Source organism: Schistocerca nitens, chromosome 1 (genome assembly GCF_023898315.1).
Source record: "Schistocerca nitens isolate TAMUIC-IGC-003100 chromosome 1, iqSchNite1.1, whole genome shotgun sequence".
In the NCBI taxonomy this organism is placed as follows: Eukaryota; Metazoa; Arthropoda; class Insecta; order Orthoptera; family Acrididae; genus Schistocerca; species Schistocerca nitens.
In genome coordinates, this window is record NC_064614.1 from 253,254,020 (window position 1) to 253,270,642 (window position 16,623).

The following is a 16,623-nucleotide window of genomic DNA, read 5'->3' on the forward strand; positions in this document are numbered from 1 at the left end:
TGCTTCCCCCTACTTATACCTTCCTAGATCACAAATGTAAAATTAGAGAGATTCAAGTGTGCACAGAGGCTTTCCGGCAGTCATTCTTCCCATGAACCATGCGCAATTGGAACAGGAAAGGGAGGTAATGACAGTGGCATCTGTTACATTACCAGATGCCAAGTTTGTCTCATTTGCAGATGATACAAACATTTCAATAAATAGTAAATCAAATATAAATTTAAAAATAGCAGCTAATCTAATCTTTATTGATATTAATAAGTGGTTCATAGCCAATTCACTGACATTAAACTTTGAAAAGACCCACTACATGCAGTTCAGAACTTCTGAGAGATTTCCTTCTAGTGTGTGTATTAAGTATGATAACATGGAAATAGGAGAAGTTGAGAGTGTAGAATTCTTGGGATTACAACTTGACAATAAATCTAGTTGGGAGCGACATACTAATGAATTGCTATAGCACCTAAACAAGTCTGTGTTTGCAATGCGAATGATGTCAGACATAGGAGATATAAATATAAAAAACTGGCATCTTTTGCTTATTTTCACTCCATTATGTGATATGGTATCATATTTTGGGGTAACTCCACAAATGGAGAAAACATTTTTAGAGTACAGAATCATATAATTAAGAGTAGTGTGTCATGTAAATCCACGAACATAATGTCGAAACCTATTCAAAGAATTGGGCATACTAACCACAGCTTCTCAGTATATTTATTCCTTAATGAAGTTTGTTGTAAATAATACAACTCTATTTCCAACTAACTGCTTAGTACACAGTATTAATACTAGGAATAAGAATAATAAACATAAAGATTTAAAATCACTTATTCTTGCCCAGAGGGGAGTCCAGTATTCAGCAATGCATATTTTCAATAAGTTACCAGCAACCATTAACAGTTTAGTTTCAGACAAGGCACAATTTAAACATAATTTAAAAGAATTTTTGGTGGCAAATTCCTTCTATTCCATCTTTGAATTTCTCAACAAGTGCAGTACATCATTTTAATGAAAATTTATTATACTTTAATTTTTGACAATACTTGGTTGTAATAGTCAAGTTACTAGCTACTGTGTGAATGAAGGATTTAATGAAAGCAGATGTAAGTATTAAACCTGTAAACATTAGCAGTTTAATTTTAATTCATGTACATAATTTTACTGTTTATTGACTGAGGATCATTAAAATTAATGAAACTCAAGTTTTTCTAATTACATTTTTGTAATGTGTTTATCTGACATGTTTCACACCTAGGAAGATCCCCTCTTTTGTGGGTCTATGGAATGAATAATTAATGTAAAAAATCAACCTAAATTTTCATCAGTCACAACATGTATATTTCATTCCAATTTTACTATTTCAGAATGTTTTTCATGGATATTATTTCTATCATAGCATTTTCATTGATTTCACCTCCATCATATATTCATTTCATTTCAGTGAATGCAATTAATTTGATATTTCATACAAATATTACAAAGTAACACTAGGAGAAGCCTAAAACAGTTCTTCCTTAAATCATCTCTTGGGTGCAGTAATTTGCAGTAATGGACCAACTATCTGTTATCCAGGTCTCTCTAAGACGTGGTTGTAATCCAAGATAATAATGTGTTTCTTGACATTACTTTTCATTTTGCTGCCCAAGTCAATAACAATAAAACCAGCAAAATGTTAATTTTGACCTTTCATAAGCATACATAACCATGCTACCCATAGCTGACAATGCTACAGTTAGAACCAACAAGGTACTTCAAATAGAAATAGAACCGAAAATAACTCTGCTCTATGTTATGGGAAGAATTTTGGCATAGTATAAAGTTTCCACATTACATCAACTTTTTAATTTTAGCTACCAGTTAAATGTACACATTTCTTTGTTATAAGATGTTAGGTTCCACAGCTGACTACTACATTACATGATGTGGCAAGTACGAACCTGTAATGTTTGCAACAGCTTTATTAGTGTCCTGCTTGACACACTCACAATGTGTAAATACCTGGGTGTAATGCTGCAGAGTGATATAAAATGGAACAAGCATATGAGGATTGTGGTAGGAAAGAAGAATGGTTGAGTTTGGTTTATTGGGAGAATTTTGGGAAGTGTGATTCATCTGATAAAGAGACCACATATAGGATGCTAGTGCAAACTATTCTTGAGTACTGTTTGAGTGTTTGGGATCCATACATGTCAGATTATAGGAAGACATAAAAGCAATTCCGAGGTGGGCTGCTAGATTTGTTACCAGTAGGTTTGAACAACAAGCAAGTGCTACATAGATGCTTCAGGAACTTAAATGAGAATCCCTGGAGGGAAGGCAACATTTTTTCTGAGGAACACTATTGAGAAAATTTAGAGGAGCTGCATTGGAAGCTGACTGTGGAATGATACTACTACTGCTAACATACATTGTGTGTAAGTACCATGAAGACAAGATATGAGAAATTAGGGCTCATATGGAGGCTTATATCTTGTACAGACCATTCTACCACTCACAGTTGGCATAGCACTTGAAAATCCAGCACAATGGCACATCATTGCATTCATGCGCTTTTTATTTTGCAAACACATTCTTAGACACAGTATCTTTCAAAACTCATTTTGCCGCATGATGTGCAATACCAGTAACCGAAGATTGGTTACATTTTGAAAATTTATATGCAGAAAATAAAGCTGTTTCAAACCATCTCTGATAAAATAGTTCATCTAGATACAATTTTCTATAAAGTAGCATTTTATGTCTCCACATTTTTGATGCAGAATTCACGTTTGTATTTGCATTTATGACAAAATGCAAATTTTGTTTGCCCCTAAATACATGGAACACTGACGGTGCAACTGAGGGTTGTGTCTGTTCCAGGACCCCATATTCCAGCCATGTAGCATGCTCCTCCCAAGATGCAGTTGTTCCCTGCCTTCTTTCAAAATGTTAATCATCTACCTTAGTATACAAAATCCCCAGAGCTATCACTGATCACACATGCAATATAAGATTGGATAGGGTACTTCCTTCTGTATGTAAAATGAGAAATATTTGGTGGCAGTAACAAAAGTTGTTGCACAGTTGTCCTCAGCAGCAAGCCAACAACTCTGAGGCATCATACTGCTTATATTGTGAACTGTCGTCATGCAATATTTGATGGTATTAGTTCCTTCAGAAAATTCTACAACTTCTTATGAAAATGTTGGTTGATATCTGACTGCTAGTGTGTGTGTGTGTGTGTGTGTGTGTGTGTGTGTGTGTTTGTGTGTGTGTGTGTGTGTGTGTGTGTGTGTGTGTGTGTGTGTGTGTGTGTGTGATTATAATTAACACAATTTAACGTACCTGACAGATGCCAAAATGGTGAATGCAAAAATAAGTGATACCATTGAAATACTGTAGCCTGCTTTGGAAATGTCTCTTGAAAGTTGCACATATATCTGTAAAGAATAAAGCATCTTTATAATTTCATTGGTTTCTGAAGAAACATTGTTTTCATTTATATATGAAGCCATCATAAGTAACACAACAGATTTATAACATTATTTATTGATGATGTCTGTGAAAAGTATCTGCCATGTACCCTTATTTGATTGATATTGAATGTCAACAGATACAAAGCAAAATATAAAAATAAACATTGCCTAGAAGATTCATCTTTTAACAATGCCTTAAATCTTCAGTATAATGCAAAAACAGTCGTAATGAGCAAAAACAGTCGTAATGATTTGTGATATACTGTCTACATTACCATGTTTCAATTATAGTCTGATAAATTTACAGGACACACAAGCATACATACAACAATATCTGTTGACTACAGCAACAAAATGAACAAGTTTCCAATGACAATGATGCTCACCCAGCAAAAATCATTGAGTTAGCAGTTTCAGGCTAAGATAGATACCAACAAACAGTAACAAAAGCTTTACTCTAACAGCTGTGATGCCACCAGTGAGAGTATGACTGTAACTACTGGGTGCAGTTCTTCCAAGAACTGTCAAGAGATCTACTGAAAAGTACAGGAAGCATATATGTTTGCCCAAGCATAAAATGAAATTGGCTCACAGCTCTGCCAGCAATTCTGTTTTCCCATTTCTGTCATTTCAGCTAGCCAGAATGCTATCTACAAGCATGTCAGGCTCAGCCACATCAGTGCTAGTAGTCCTCAACATTATCCATGGCCAGTAAACTTTACCAACATTATAAGTTGGTCTGTGATTCTTTAATAAATATTAAGTTTCAAGAGACCTTAAAATTCATGAGCATTTGATGTCAGCTACAAGCTGAAAGCTATGAAAAAAGCAGTAACATGATTTGATATTGACAATGACGAGAAAGGACAGGTTGATATAAGAATGAAAATTATGTTTTGGAGTTTTAAGGCCCTCAGTGGTGAGGTTAACAGTGTAATTATTTCTTCAGTGGTTATTCTGTAGGTCTTATTATATTACAAACAGAGCCTTATTAGGAGACAGCTAATTCATGAAACTAGTGAATGGGTTAGCTTCTAAGTACAACTCAAGCTGCAGAAAAAGAAGAATAAGAAATTATGAAAGTGGGGGAGTTGACTTAAATGGCTAAAATAATAAGTAGAAATGATTGCAGTCATAATTATGAATTTCTTGTAACAAAAATTGACAGCATTTAGATAAAGGAAGGTGGCTAGTACGCATAAGAAGGTAAAGACGAATGATAACTAACAGAATATTTTAATGAAAAGGTTGCTGAACTATTTGAATAAAAATAAAATACTTTGGAATGCTGAAAATGGATTCAGAAAAAAACCATATAAACTGATACATCTTTCTCGACTTTAATTCCATACAGTGGCTATGAATTAAACTGTGGGCTGCTTTTAAATCTGTCTAAAGCCATTGATCAAATCAGTCATAGTCTGTTGCACACCCAGTTGTACTGTTATGACACTCATGAAGTCTTGGTGCTTCTGATACATGTCTACATTCAAAAACAAAGAGACTGCTGCAATATGGCACACTGTTCAGTGCAAATAAAGGTTTAGCAAAGCAATAATTTTTAAACTTAAAAATAATCAATAAGGACGATGAAACAGGGTACCAACAGAAAATCACAGAGGAAGCATTTTAAAGAATTTAAAGGTATAACTCTCCCAGAAATATAGATATCAACATGTATACGTTTCTTGAAAGCCAGGTTAGTAATCTATTAAATAAAAATGTAAATGTTCATTTGTACAAGATTGCAAATCTCCAAAAGTTCTTCACCACTTGCTTTGAAATTTTGACATATCATTGGATTCAAGCACACGCATGTTTTTATATACCAGGTGGTTATAATCAAACTTTCCCTATTTAATAAGTTATAATAGAGAAACTAATTACCATACAAGGACCAAACTTGGTAACATTAATGTCAAGGACATGGGGAAGAGAAATAATGCAGAACCAGTTCAGCTGAAAGATTTTAAATGTGCAACTATGGCACATCATACCATTTCATACCAGTACCATTACTGCAACAAAAGTGGCTCAATATGGCACCTGTCAGTGTCCAGGAGAGTCTGAAAGCACAGGATTGCATACTGCACAGTAGAACAAAGCATGCTGACTATCTCTCTTGATATGCTGGACTTCAGATCATGTGTGAATGTCGCTTTGGTAAACCCTGTCCGTCAGGTAGCCCCACAACCAGGAATCACAGGGAGTGAGATCAGGTGATCATGCCGGTCAAGAATTTGGAAATAATTGGCTGATAATTCGATCATTTCCAAATGTTTTTCAGAGAAGCAGGTGAACTTCAAGAGCGATGTGCAGTGGAGCCCCATCTTGCAATGAAAACTGTTCAATGCATCTCTCTCCTGTAGGGTGAGTATGACATGCTGGCAAAGCATATCGCATTAATGCTGGCCATCACACTGCACCTCTTTGATCCTTGAGAGCCAAATTTTTCGAAAAAGAATGGGCTAATGATGAACATAGCGATGAAGCCACACCATATGGAGACACATTCACTGTACAGAGCAACTTCATGCACAGTGACTGGAGGTGAAGATCTCCACACTCAGCAACTCTGTGTGTTCACCTCCACTGTCAGAGAAAAATGAGCTTTGTTTGTCCATAGGATGGTGCGGGGTCAGCACTCGTCAACTTCAATAGTTAAGAGAAAGTGGACAGCGAAGTCAACATGTTGTGGATCCTATGGTGCCAGCTGCTGTACAATATGGATCTTGTGTGAATACCATTTGAGAATGGTTTGAAGCAATTTCTATACAGTGGACCATGGGATGTTCAACTGTCGTGACACAGAATGTGCACTGCCTGACAATCAGGAATTACAAACAGTATTGTCTGCCCATATTTGAATACAATGTTGTGTCAAAATTTCAAAGGAATTGGTGAAGAACTTTCAGAGAGTTAAGATTCTGAATGATGAACATTTGATGCTTCAGTAGGTATACAAAAACACGTGCATGTTAGAATGCAACATTATCAGTGAAGAACTTTTGGAGATTTGTAATTTTGTGCAAATGAAAATTTACGTCTATATAAATAAAAATTTAAATGTTTTGTCTGTTCAAAATCTTAAATATCCAGAAGTTCTTCATTGATTGCGTTGAAATTTTGACACAATGTTGCATTTGAATATGAATGTATTTTTATATGCCCATTTTTTAATATATATGTCATATATAAATAAACATGTGAAATATGAAAGGGAAGTGCTATTACCAAAAATGTCAAAAATTTCTTGGCTTATTTACCTTAAATTTTTATGCAATACTCTAATGAACATTCGGCCAGACATACTCTACATAATTTAATATACAGGGTGTCCCATAAAAACTCCAGCACATTTTAAGGACAGGTTCCTTATACAGGTGTAAGTAAAAAAAGTGTGTGATAAACATGGGTTTTAAAATGTCATTAAACAGATCTCCTCTACTGCAAGGTCTTTGCTTTCCATATTTCGGGAGCAGTAAGTATTGACCAAAACAAGAAAAAAAGTCTAATAAACTTAGGGTCTAAAATGAACTTGTTTATCTTCACTAGTGTGAAACAGTTCTCCTCTACTGAATAACTACTTATAGCTCTTAAGCTATACGTTTTAGAGCCCATGTTTACTAGAGTTTTTCTCTTGGTCTGGTCCACACTACTGCCTCACCAAATATGAAAAGCAAAAGCTTGCAGTAGAAGAAATATGTTTCATAGTATCTCAGATGAACTAGTGCTCATATCTTTTAAGGTATGCTCTTTAGCACCCTTGTTTACTAGACTTTTTTCTTGTTTTGGTGGGAGGAACTTGTGTCTAAAGTTTGTTGGTGTTTCTTAGCGATACCCTGTATATAATACACTACTGGCCATTAAAATCGCTACATCACGAAGATGATGTGCTACAGATGCAAAATTTAACTGACAGGAAGAACGTGCTGTGATATGCAAATGATTAGCTTTTCAGAGCATTCACACAAGGTTGGCGCTGGTGGCAACACCTACAACTTGCTGACATGAGGAAAGTTTCCAACCGATTTCTCATACACAAACAGCAGTTGACCGGTGTTGCCTGGTGAAACATTGTTGTGATGCCTTGTGTAAGGAGGAGGAATGTGTACCATCACATTTCCAACTTTCATAAAGGTAGGATCGTAGCCTATCACGATTGCGGTTAATCGTATCGCGACATTGCTGATCGCGTTGGTGGAGATCCATAGACTGTTAGCAGAATATGGAATCGGTGGGTTCAGGAGGGTAATATGGAACGCCGTGCTGGATCCCAACGGCCTCGTATCACTAGCATTCAAGATGACATGCATCTTATCTACATGGCAGTAATGGATCATGCAGCCACGTCTTGATCCCTGAATCAACAGATGGGGACGTTTGCAAGACAACCACCTTCTGAATGAACAGTTCGACGACGTTTGCAGCAGCATGGACTATCAGCTCGGAGACGATGGCTGTGGTTACCCTTGACGCTGCATCACAGACAGGAATGCCTGTGATGGTGTACTCAACGACGAACCTGGGTACACGAATGGCAAAACATCATTTTTTTGGATGAATCCAGGTTCTGTTTACAGCATCATGATGGTTGCATCTGTGTTTGGCGACATCTTGGTGAACGCACATTGGAAGCGTGTATTCGTCATCGCCATACTGGCATATCACCTGGCATGATGGTATGGGGTGCCATTGGTTACACGTTGTAATGTAACGGACTACTGAAACTACCGATACCACTCGTTCGGTCACCTCTTGTTCGCATTGACGGCACTTTGAACAGTGGATGTTACATTTCAGATGTGTTAGGACCCGTGGCTCTACCCTTCATTTTATCCCTGCGAAACCCTACATTTCAGTATGATAATGCACGACTGCATACTGCAGGTCCTGTACGGGCCTTTCTGGATACAGAAAATGTTCGACTGCTGCCCTGGCCAGCACATTCTCCAGATCTCTCACCAATTGAAAATGTCTGGTCAATGGTGGGCGAGCAACTGGCTCATCACAATGCGCCAGTCACTACTCTTGATGAAGTGTGATATCATGCTGAAGCTGCATGGGCAGCTAGCTGTACCTGTACACGCCATCCAAGCTCTGTTTGCCTCAATGCCCAGGTGTATCAAGGCAGTTATTTCGGCCAGAGGTGGTTGTTCTGGGTACTGATTTCTCAGGATCTATGCACCCAAATTGCGTGAAAATGTAATCACATGTCAGTTCTAGTATATTTGTCTAATGAATACCCTTTTATTATCTGCATTTCTTCTTGGTGTACCAATTTTAATGGCCAGTAGTGTATATAAATACATTTATATATAAAATATATAACAAAAAAATGTTGTTGACAAACAGGAAAATTGTATTTATGACTTATCAGCAAGTGATAAGAAGCTCATGTAACAAGTTGAATATGCAATAACAATAAATAAGGCTGAAAGTCAGAGAGAGTGAGGAAGAGGAGATCGACAAAGGGTGAGAGGAAATGGAGATAGAAAGCAGAAATGAGGAGATGGACAGAGAAAGGGGACAGGAGGCAATGGAGAGTGAGGAGTGAGAAGAATATGGACAGGAAAAGAGAAGGAGGTGACACAGACTGGGTGGACAGGTTGGGGGGGGGGGGGGGGGGAGATTTGTGTGTATGCGAGTGTATACCTGTCCTTCTTTCCCCCTAAGGTAAGTCTTTCCGCTCCCAGGATTGGAATGACTCCTTACCCTCTCCCTTAAAACCCACATCCTTTCGTCTTTCCCTCTCCTTCCCTCTTTCCTGATGAAGCAACCGTTGGTTGCAAAAGCTTGAATTTTGTGTATATGTTTGTGTTTCTTTGTGTGTCTATCAACCTGCCAGCGATTTCGTTTGGTAAGTCACATCATCTTTGTTTTTAGATATACAATTCCCATAGATGTTAGAAATGTTTGCTTTCTGTTTTCTTTCTTTTCCATTTAACCTGACTGAGCTATAGCAATGCATTTATGGGAACAGCTAGTTACAAAAACAGAAAAATGGTTTAGCTACGTGCAAGAGTTTATTTTTATTTTTATTTATTTATTTGGTCCTGTTGATTACATATTATACAGCCAGTGTACAAGTAATAAAGGACAAGTCAATTGATGCAATTACAGTAGTACATTAACATTTATACATCACATTGCACAGACATTGGTTTATTTTACAAGAACAATTACTTGCATGCAGTATTAAAGCCTGCATTATGCCGAAAACAGTTTAAGTGATTGTTTAAAATAGTAGAATAAGTGACAGTGCATATTTTTATGCTACTGACATATATAAGGAAGTAAATTTTCGTCATGGTCATGGTTTGAATGAATACAAGTTTTAACTGCATCCCTTAAGAAGAGGTTTAAGTGAATGCTCAAGAAAGTGGGATACATGGGAGTTCACATTTTCTCATAATGAAACAGATAAATTTACATTTTATCACCACAGTTTCAGTTAAACTACAAGTAACAGCATCACATTTTATCTTTAAGGGAATGCTTTTCTTAGGCTGTTTCCCCCACTCTTGTACATCATAACTCTAAGTATTCATTCATTTTATAGAAAGTTTGTTCGATGAGGAATAGTTTTAGTTTCCTTTTGAAAACCTGTACATTATTTATTTCCTTTTTTATATTGATGGGGAGCTTATTGAAGACCTTTATACCTGACTCAGTAACTCCCCTATGTAACGTAAAACAATCAACATTACTTCCCCTAAAATAATAATTCCCTTTTTGTAATGGTAAGCTTTGCCTCATACAAGAAAACACTCATTTATCATTGCGAATTAAAACACTTTACATTCAAGAACAACAATATTATGTGAAAGAAAACTACAAGACAGGAGTGTTAAGGAAATAACAAGTTATAATTTTGTGTAAAAATGGATTATTCTTCTTCCACATGGTTTTTCTTTCAGAACAGCGATAATGATAAGATTATGACTCCATTGTAGCGCCACTGTACCACAATTTACTATTTCTCAACTAATTTGACAAACTATTAATTTGGTAAACTTGCTAATGATCACTGTTAAAAGAGATTGTATCAAACTGTGTTACTTATTTCTTATAAACTTTTCCATTTTAATACTTGAACTGTACAGGAGGTAAAGTTGTATACCTGTGATCATTACACAACTAACTGCAAGTTTTTGTCTCTCATATCTTCATAGTCAAGGATTTTTACTTTATATCATCTACAGATAACAGTCACATTGTATCCAGTCTTCAAAGTTCTGAATATATCATAGTCTTGTACATTCAGCCCTCCCATACAGTTACAAAAAATTTGTTTATTATAATTTTAAAAAATCTAAAATTTCATACCACAACTGAAGAATCATTAAGGACTTCATCAAACTGTTCAGTTACTGTGGTGTACCCGCTGTCAGAACACTGTGTGTAGTTGCTCCAATGTTCCCACGTGCCATTCTCGTAACAGTACTTTGTCGCATTTTTCTGTTGATATGTGAATTAGTTATTACTTTTAGGTGAATGAATCAATAAAAATTAACTCTTTTTAAAGTATCAAGAATAAAGCTAGGAGCAGAATTTAACATTAAACTTTTTTATAAAATATATTTCTAAGAACCAACAACAGGATGCTATTTCAATCTATTACATGATTTAATTGAGGTAATTTTCTTGTGGTGCTTTGGCTGCAGGCATTAGGGAAAACTTCAAAACAGATTTCATTACTTTATTCAATAGAAAACTAACTGATTTAGTGACTGACATTGATTAATGACCTAGTACCTGGTATTGACCAAGCATAACAAGATTACCCTTGGCCAGCACATGTTCAGTGAGCAAAATGACTATGTAGATGGCCATCACTGGCATTTAGAAACAATCAAACGTCAGTTGCAAGTGCTGTGCGTCTAGCGCTGTTGAGGATTTATGATGGACATATGCCTCACCAGATATGTCCAGCCTGCTGGCTAATGTACTATGGAGAAGGTTGTTGGAGGACAATTTGTTATCTGTGAATTCTTGAGATATCTGTCTGAATCTTGGCCTAGGTTAATGCATGTTGGAGGTAGAGGACTGAAGGAACATGAGCAGCGTGTTTGTAATAAGATGCACTACTAGCTAGATCTCTAACCAAACACTGCTACATGAAGTTTGGCTAAACAAAATATTGTGCATGCTAAAATCATTATTTATGTCCACCATAGGCTGTGACAAATTTTTTATACAGATTAACTTTATTAAATCACATATTAAAAAATGGTTCAAATGGCTCTGAGCACTATGGGACTCAACTGCTGAGGTCATTAGTCCCCTAGAACTTAGAACTAGTTAAACCTAACTAACCTAAGGACATCACAAACATCCATGCCCGAGGCAGGATTCGAACCTGCGACCGTAGCGGTCTTGCGGTTCCAGACTGCAGCGCCTTTAACCGCACGGCCACTTCGGCCGGCTCACATATTACATTATTGGACAGTAATACATGATGTAGTAGAGTTCGTCTGTAGCAACAGCATATCACAGCCTACAATAAACATTAAAAACAGTTTAAGCAGACAGAAATTACATCAGACTATGGACCCAAACACGTAAAGAAACTAAAATACTATTACTTTTGACTTGACTGCTTCTACCATACTCCAAACAGGCACTATAAATAGAACACTTTAGACTGAATATATGCTGCTGTAGCTGAAAGCACAACTAAATAGCATCAAGTGGGATATCACTGATGTATCAGAGGAGAAAAAAACAAAGTTGAATAAAAATAACTGCAGTCATTTGCTATAGAGACACAGATCAATACATACACTCACAAGAAGGTTTTAGCATTAACCACAAAATTAAGGACTGAATTATTGGTTTGTAAGGAAGAAATAGCAAGAATAGTATTAATAATAAGGAAACAACACTTATTTAAATAGTAGAAATTTATGCACCAACAACATTGGATGAAAAAGAAAAAGTTGAAAATTTTTACGAAGTGTTACAAGAGTTAGTAAAGGAAACCAAATGTTAACCCCAGAAACATTTTTAATAAAAATCTCAGGCAAAAATTGGACAAAAAAGGACAAAATTGAATTAAAAGTGAAACTATGTGCTGTCAAACAACAGACACACCAAGCAGAATCTGTCAGTCTTAAACCAGTTCATGATTTCCAATGACCACAGACTAGTAAGAAGCAAAATAAAACTGAACAGTAAGTTGTAAAGAATAAAACTCTTGAAGCACAAACCCAGTTCCATTTATTCAAATAATTTAGGTACCAGTATATAAGAGGAAGAACACTAAAATTATTGTTAATTTAGTGCTATTTCTTTTATATAACTATTTTTTTTACCCATAAAACTGCCTCAAGAAAATGAAGAATCTGTAGATTTAAATATAAGAAATGGTCATTTAACAAATATTATACTGGAAACAGTTTGAGATGTTTCAAGAGTGAAGGGAAACAAACAAAATAAAATTTCATTGGAGATTACAAAAATCGAAGGAAAGATAAGAAATAAAAACAAATCAAAACAGACGTTCAATAGAATTGACTGAACTAAACAATACTGTTCAAAACTCTTAATGAAAATCTGTCAGAATAAATAATGAGAAGGTCATAAGAGAAAACATTGAGAATAACCAAAGAGCGAAGAAAGCAAATTAGGCACTTACAATATGTAGACATTACATCAGTGAAGATATCTTATGGATCTGTTAGGATGTACGAGGGGATCACACTTCATACAGGTGTCTGATGATTTCTTCAGAAATCTAAATATTGCCACCAAGCAAAGAAATACCCTGACAACTTATTGCAAAAATGAGTGGGTTGTGGAAGTACTATCACCAGAAAATGTAGAGAAAGCAATGTGGTGTATGGAAAGTGGAAAAACCACTGGAAATGAGGGAATAACAATGGTAATGATAAAAACCTGGGAGGAAGTAATGAAAGCAAAAACTTCTCTGTTAAGCGCAGAACATTTGCATTCAAGAACAGTCTTAAATAGTTTGAACAATGCTGTAGCTGCTATAATTCATATGAAAGGTATCAGGGAAGATATGAGATTTACAAAACTTCAAAAAATCCTTGGGGTAGACAGGAGTCAGATGGTATAAGGAGTTAGTTGGCACACAGCATCTATTTCCTGCCAAAGTAGAGCTAGAGTGATGTCATTGTGCTAGTGGGGAGTGTGGAGGAGGCTGTTATACCTTCGATTACTTTTAGTAAAAATATACTTTTATCGTAGTTGTAAAGAGAAAGAGTCCACCATGTTTAGCATTACCCTTTTTTTTTCAATGCTGGTTTAAAAGATGGCACAAAATAGTCTTGTACAATGCATCACACAAATCACCCAAATTGTACCTTGAACCACACAAACTACACACAAACTGCAGGCAGGAAGGTAATAATGAAGCTGTAAAAGTTAAACAATATAATCATTAAATGTTTTACACCGCATTTGACCAGTATTTAAATTCAATGTCCTGCAGCAAGAATTTTTAAAGAAATTATGATTTTAATACTCTTAAACAATTTTAATGTTTAAAAAATCTGTGAATTTTTTAAATTAATGAACAAAAACAACAGAAATATCACAAAATTAAATGATGCCTTAAAGTATGTTGACACAATAGGCTGCCTACTATTTTACATAATTTTTATAAAATCAACTTCAAACAATATACACTTGCAGAAAAAAATTGGAACATCAAAAAATAATTAATATAGAGTAATGAAATTTCAGGAGTTCATTTGTCTAGGTAACATATATAAGTGATTAAGATTGTTAGATCACAGGATAATGGTGTGATAAGCTATTGCAAATGTGAAATGCTAGTACATTAACAGTGTAACCACCAGAATATTGAATGCAAGCAAGAAGAAGTGCATGCATTGTATTGTACAGGTGCTGGATATTAGTTTGTCAGATGGAGTTCCATGCATGCCTGTTGCACTTGGTCAGCAGGTACAGAGATGGTTGATGCTGTCTGTGGATGACATTGAGTTGTTATCTAATGATGTCCCATATGTGTTTGATTGGCGACAGATCTAATGATAGGCAGGCCAAGGGACATGTTTACACTTTGTAGCAGAAGTTGGATTACAACAGTGGTATGGGTGAGTAGTATACTGTTGGAAAACACCCCCTAGAATGCTGTTCATGAATGTCAGCACAGCAGGTGGCATCACCAGACTGATGAACAAATCTGCAGTCAGGGTACAGAAGGTGACCACAAAAGTACTACTGGTGTCATATAAAACTGCATCCCAGACTGTAATCTAAGGTGTATGTCCAGTGTGTCTAGCATGCAGACGGGTTGTTTACAGGTCCTCAGCTGGCCTACTTCTAACCAACACATGGCCGTCATTGGCACTGGGGCAGAACAAGCTTTCATCAGAAAACACAATGGGCCTCCACCTTGCCCACCAATGAGCATTTGAGCCACTGAAGTCACGAGTGGTGGTGGTTTGTGGTCAGTGGTGTGCATGCTATGGGTGTCTGGCTCAAAGCTGTGCTTGAAGTAACTGACTTGTAACAGTTCATGGTGTCTCTGTAGTGCTAAACGCTGTTCAAATTGCTGCTGCAGATGCAATGTGCTGCACCAGAACCATACACCAAACTCAATGATTTACCCTCTCGTTGTCCCATGTGACCATCCAGAGCCTGGTCTTCTTGCGACTGTATATTCTTGTGATCACCACAGCCAGCAGTCATATACAGTGGCTACATTCCTGTCAAGTCTTTCTGCAATATTGCAGAGGGAATATTCAGCTTCTTGCAGCCCTATTACAAGACCTGGTTCAAAGTCAGTGAGGTGTTGATAATGGTGTCTTTGTCATCTTAAGGGCATTCTTGACTAACATCAATTCAACACATCCATTCTCAAAGGTAACTAATGCTCATGATCATTACAATGTGTGTTTAAAGCAAACCTTTCATTACAGTGTGTACTTAAAACAAACCTGATTTGCATTCTCCTAGTGGTGCAACTAGTGCCTCTCTTAAGTGACTTGTGCAAAATCTGAATAAGCATCTTCTCCCAGTTGTAGAAACGTTTATAAATTATTGGACACTACTATGTAAACAAATGTGTACTTCCTCATCTGAGGGAGAATTATAGTAGCTACATTGCTACTGTGGTGTCAAGCAAATAGTGTATGCTGAGACAACTGCAAGTGATGCTGTATGTTTTAATTTTGTTTTATTTTATTTGTGATATGGTGATGTTCCCTGTCACATTTTATCTGAGGCAACATCACTATGTGGCTTTCAGTATTGTAACAAGCATGTACAAGTAATAATGTTGCGAGGTACATTCTAACATCGAAGTAGTGTACATGGTGGTTATATGAAACTGTGTACATTTAAGTCACCTTCACGTGGGATGTTTTGTTTATGTAATTTTCAGATCTGATGATGACCGTGTAGTTCTGTTGAAACCAGTCATAGTAATAAAAAGAACCGCTGATGGTCTTGGCAGACTTGATTCTTCAAAAATAATGTAATGTTTAGATCACCCCCAAACTGATGCAATGTCAAACACATAAATCAAAATGAATTTCAGTAACCAGAAACACAAATAAAACTCATCCAATAAATGCAAACTGGCCTTATCTGGAAAAGAGAAGTATTATAAGATATTATATAAATTTGACTGTCAGAAAGCAAGCTGAACATACAAAATATTGGGCATCCCCTAAAAAGAGATGATGTACAACTGAACCAAGTGTCAATATGACCCTCCACTTCTGCTGTAAGTCATGGCAGTGAAATGGTATGTCCCTGCCAGTCTGTTGTACTGAATCTGTGCATGCAATTCTACATGTTCCTGATAATTCACCTGGAATGTATGAGGTCTGTTCAAAAGATTCCAGTTCATCTGAAATTTCGCGCCCTATGGTGTGTTGGAACAAAATCCAGTTGGCATACCTGCATATGCCTGTGTTTAATGTATAACTTCTACAAGCTTCATTGTTGTATGTCTGTTAGTTAATGTTCATTGCTGTATCGAGTAGAATGTTGTGTCACACAGTTTGTGAATTTTGAGCTGGCAGAATTAGAGGGGCAATGTGTCTGCATTAAATTTTGTATGAAACTCAAGAGTGCTTAAGCCATACTCAGTGTTATAGATGGTTCACATGGTTTAAAAATGGCTGGACAGAAGTTAAAGATTAACCTCATTCAGGACACCTTC

General features: G+C 36.3%; 1 protein-coding gene across 1 annotated transcript in view; it reads right to left on the reverse strand.

Annotated features, from left to right (window-relative positions):
• LOC126247391 (parathyroid hormone/parathyroid hormone-related peptide receptor-like) overlaps window positions 1-16,623 on the reverse strand; it is a 931,061-nt gene that overhangs the window by 179,059 nt on the left and 735,379 nt on the right. Inside the window, exons 6-7 of the mRNA XM_049948475.1 lie at window positions 10,788-10,919; window positions 3,328-3,422 (exon numbers count right to left, since the gene is read on the reverse strand). Of these exons, the coding sequence (XP_049804432.1) occupies window positions 3,328-3,422; window positions 10,788-10,919 (227 nt within the window). The remainder of the gene's footprint in view (window positions 1-3,327; window positions 3,423-10,787; window positions 10,920-16,623) is intronic.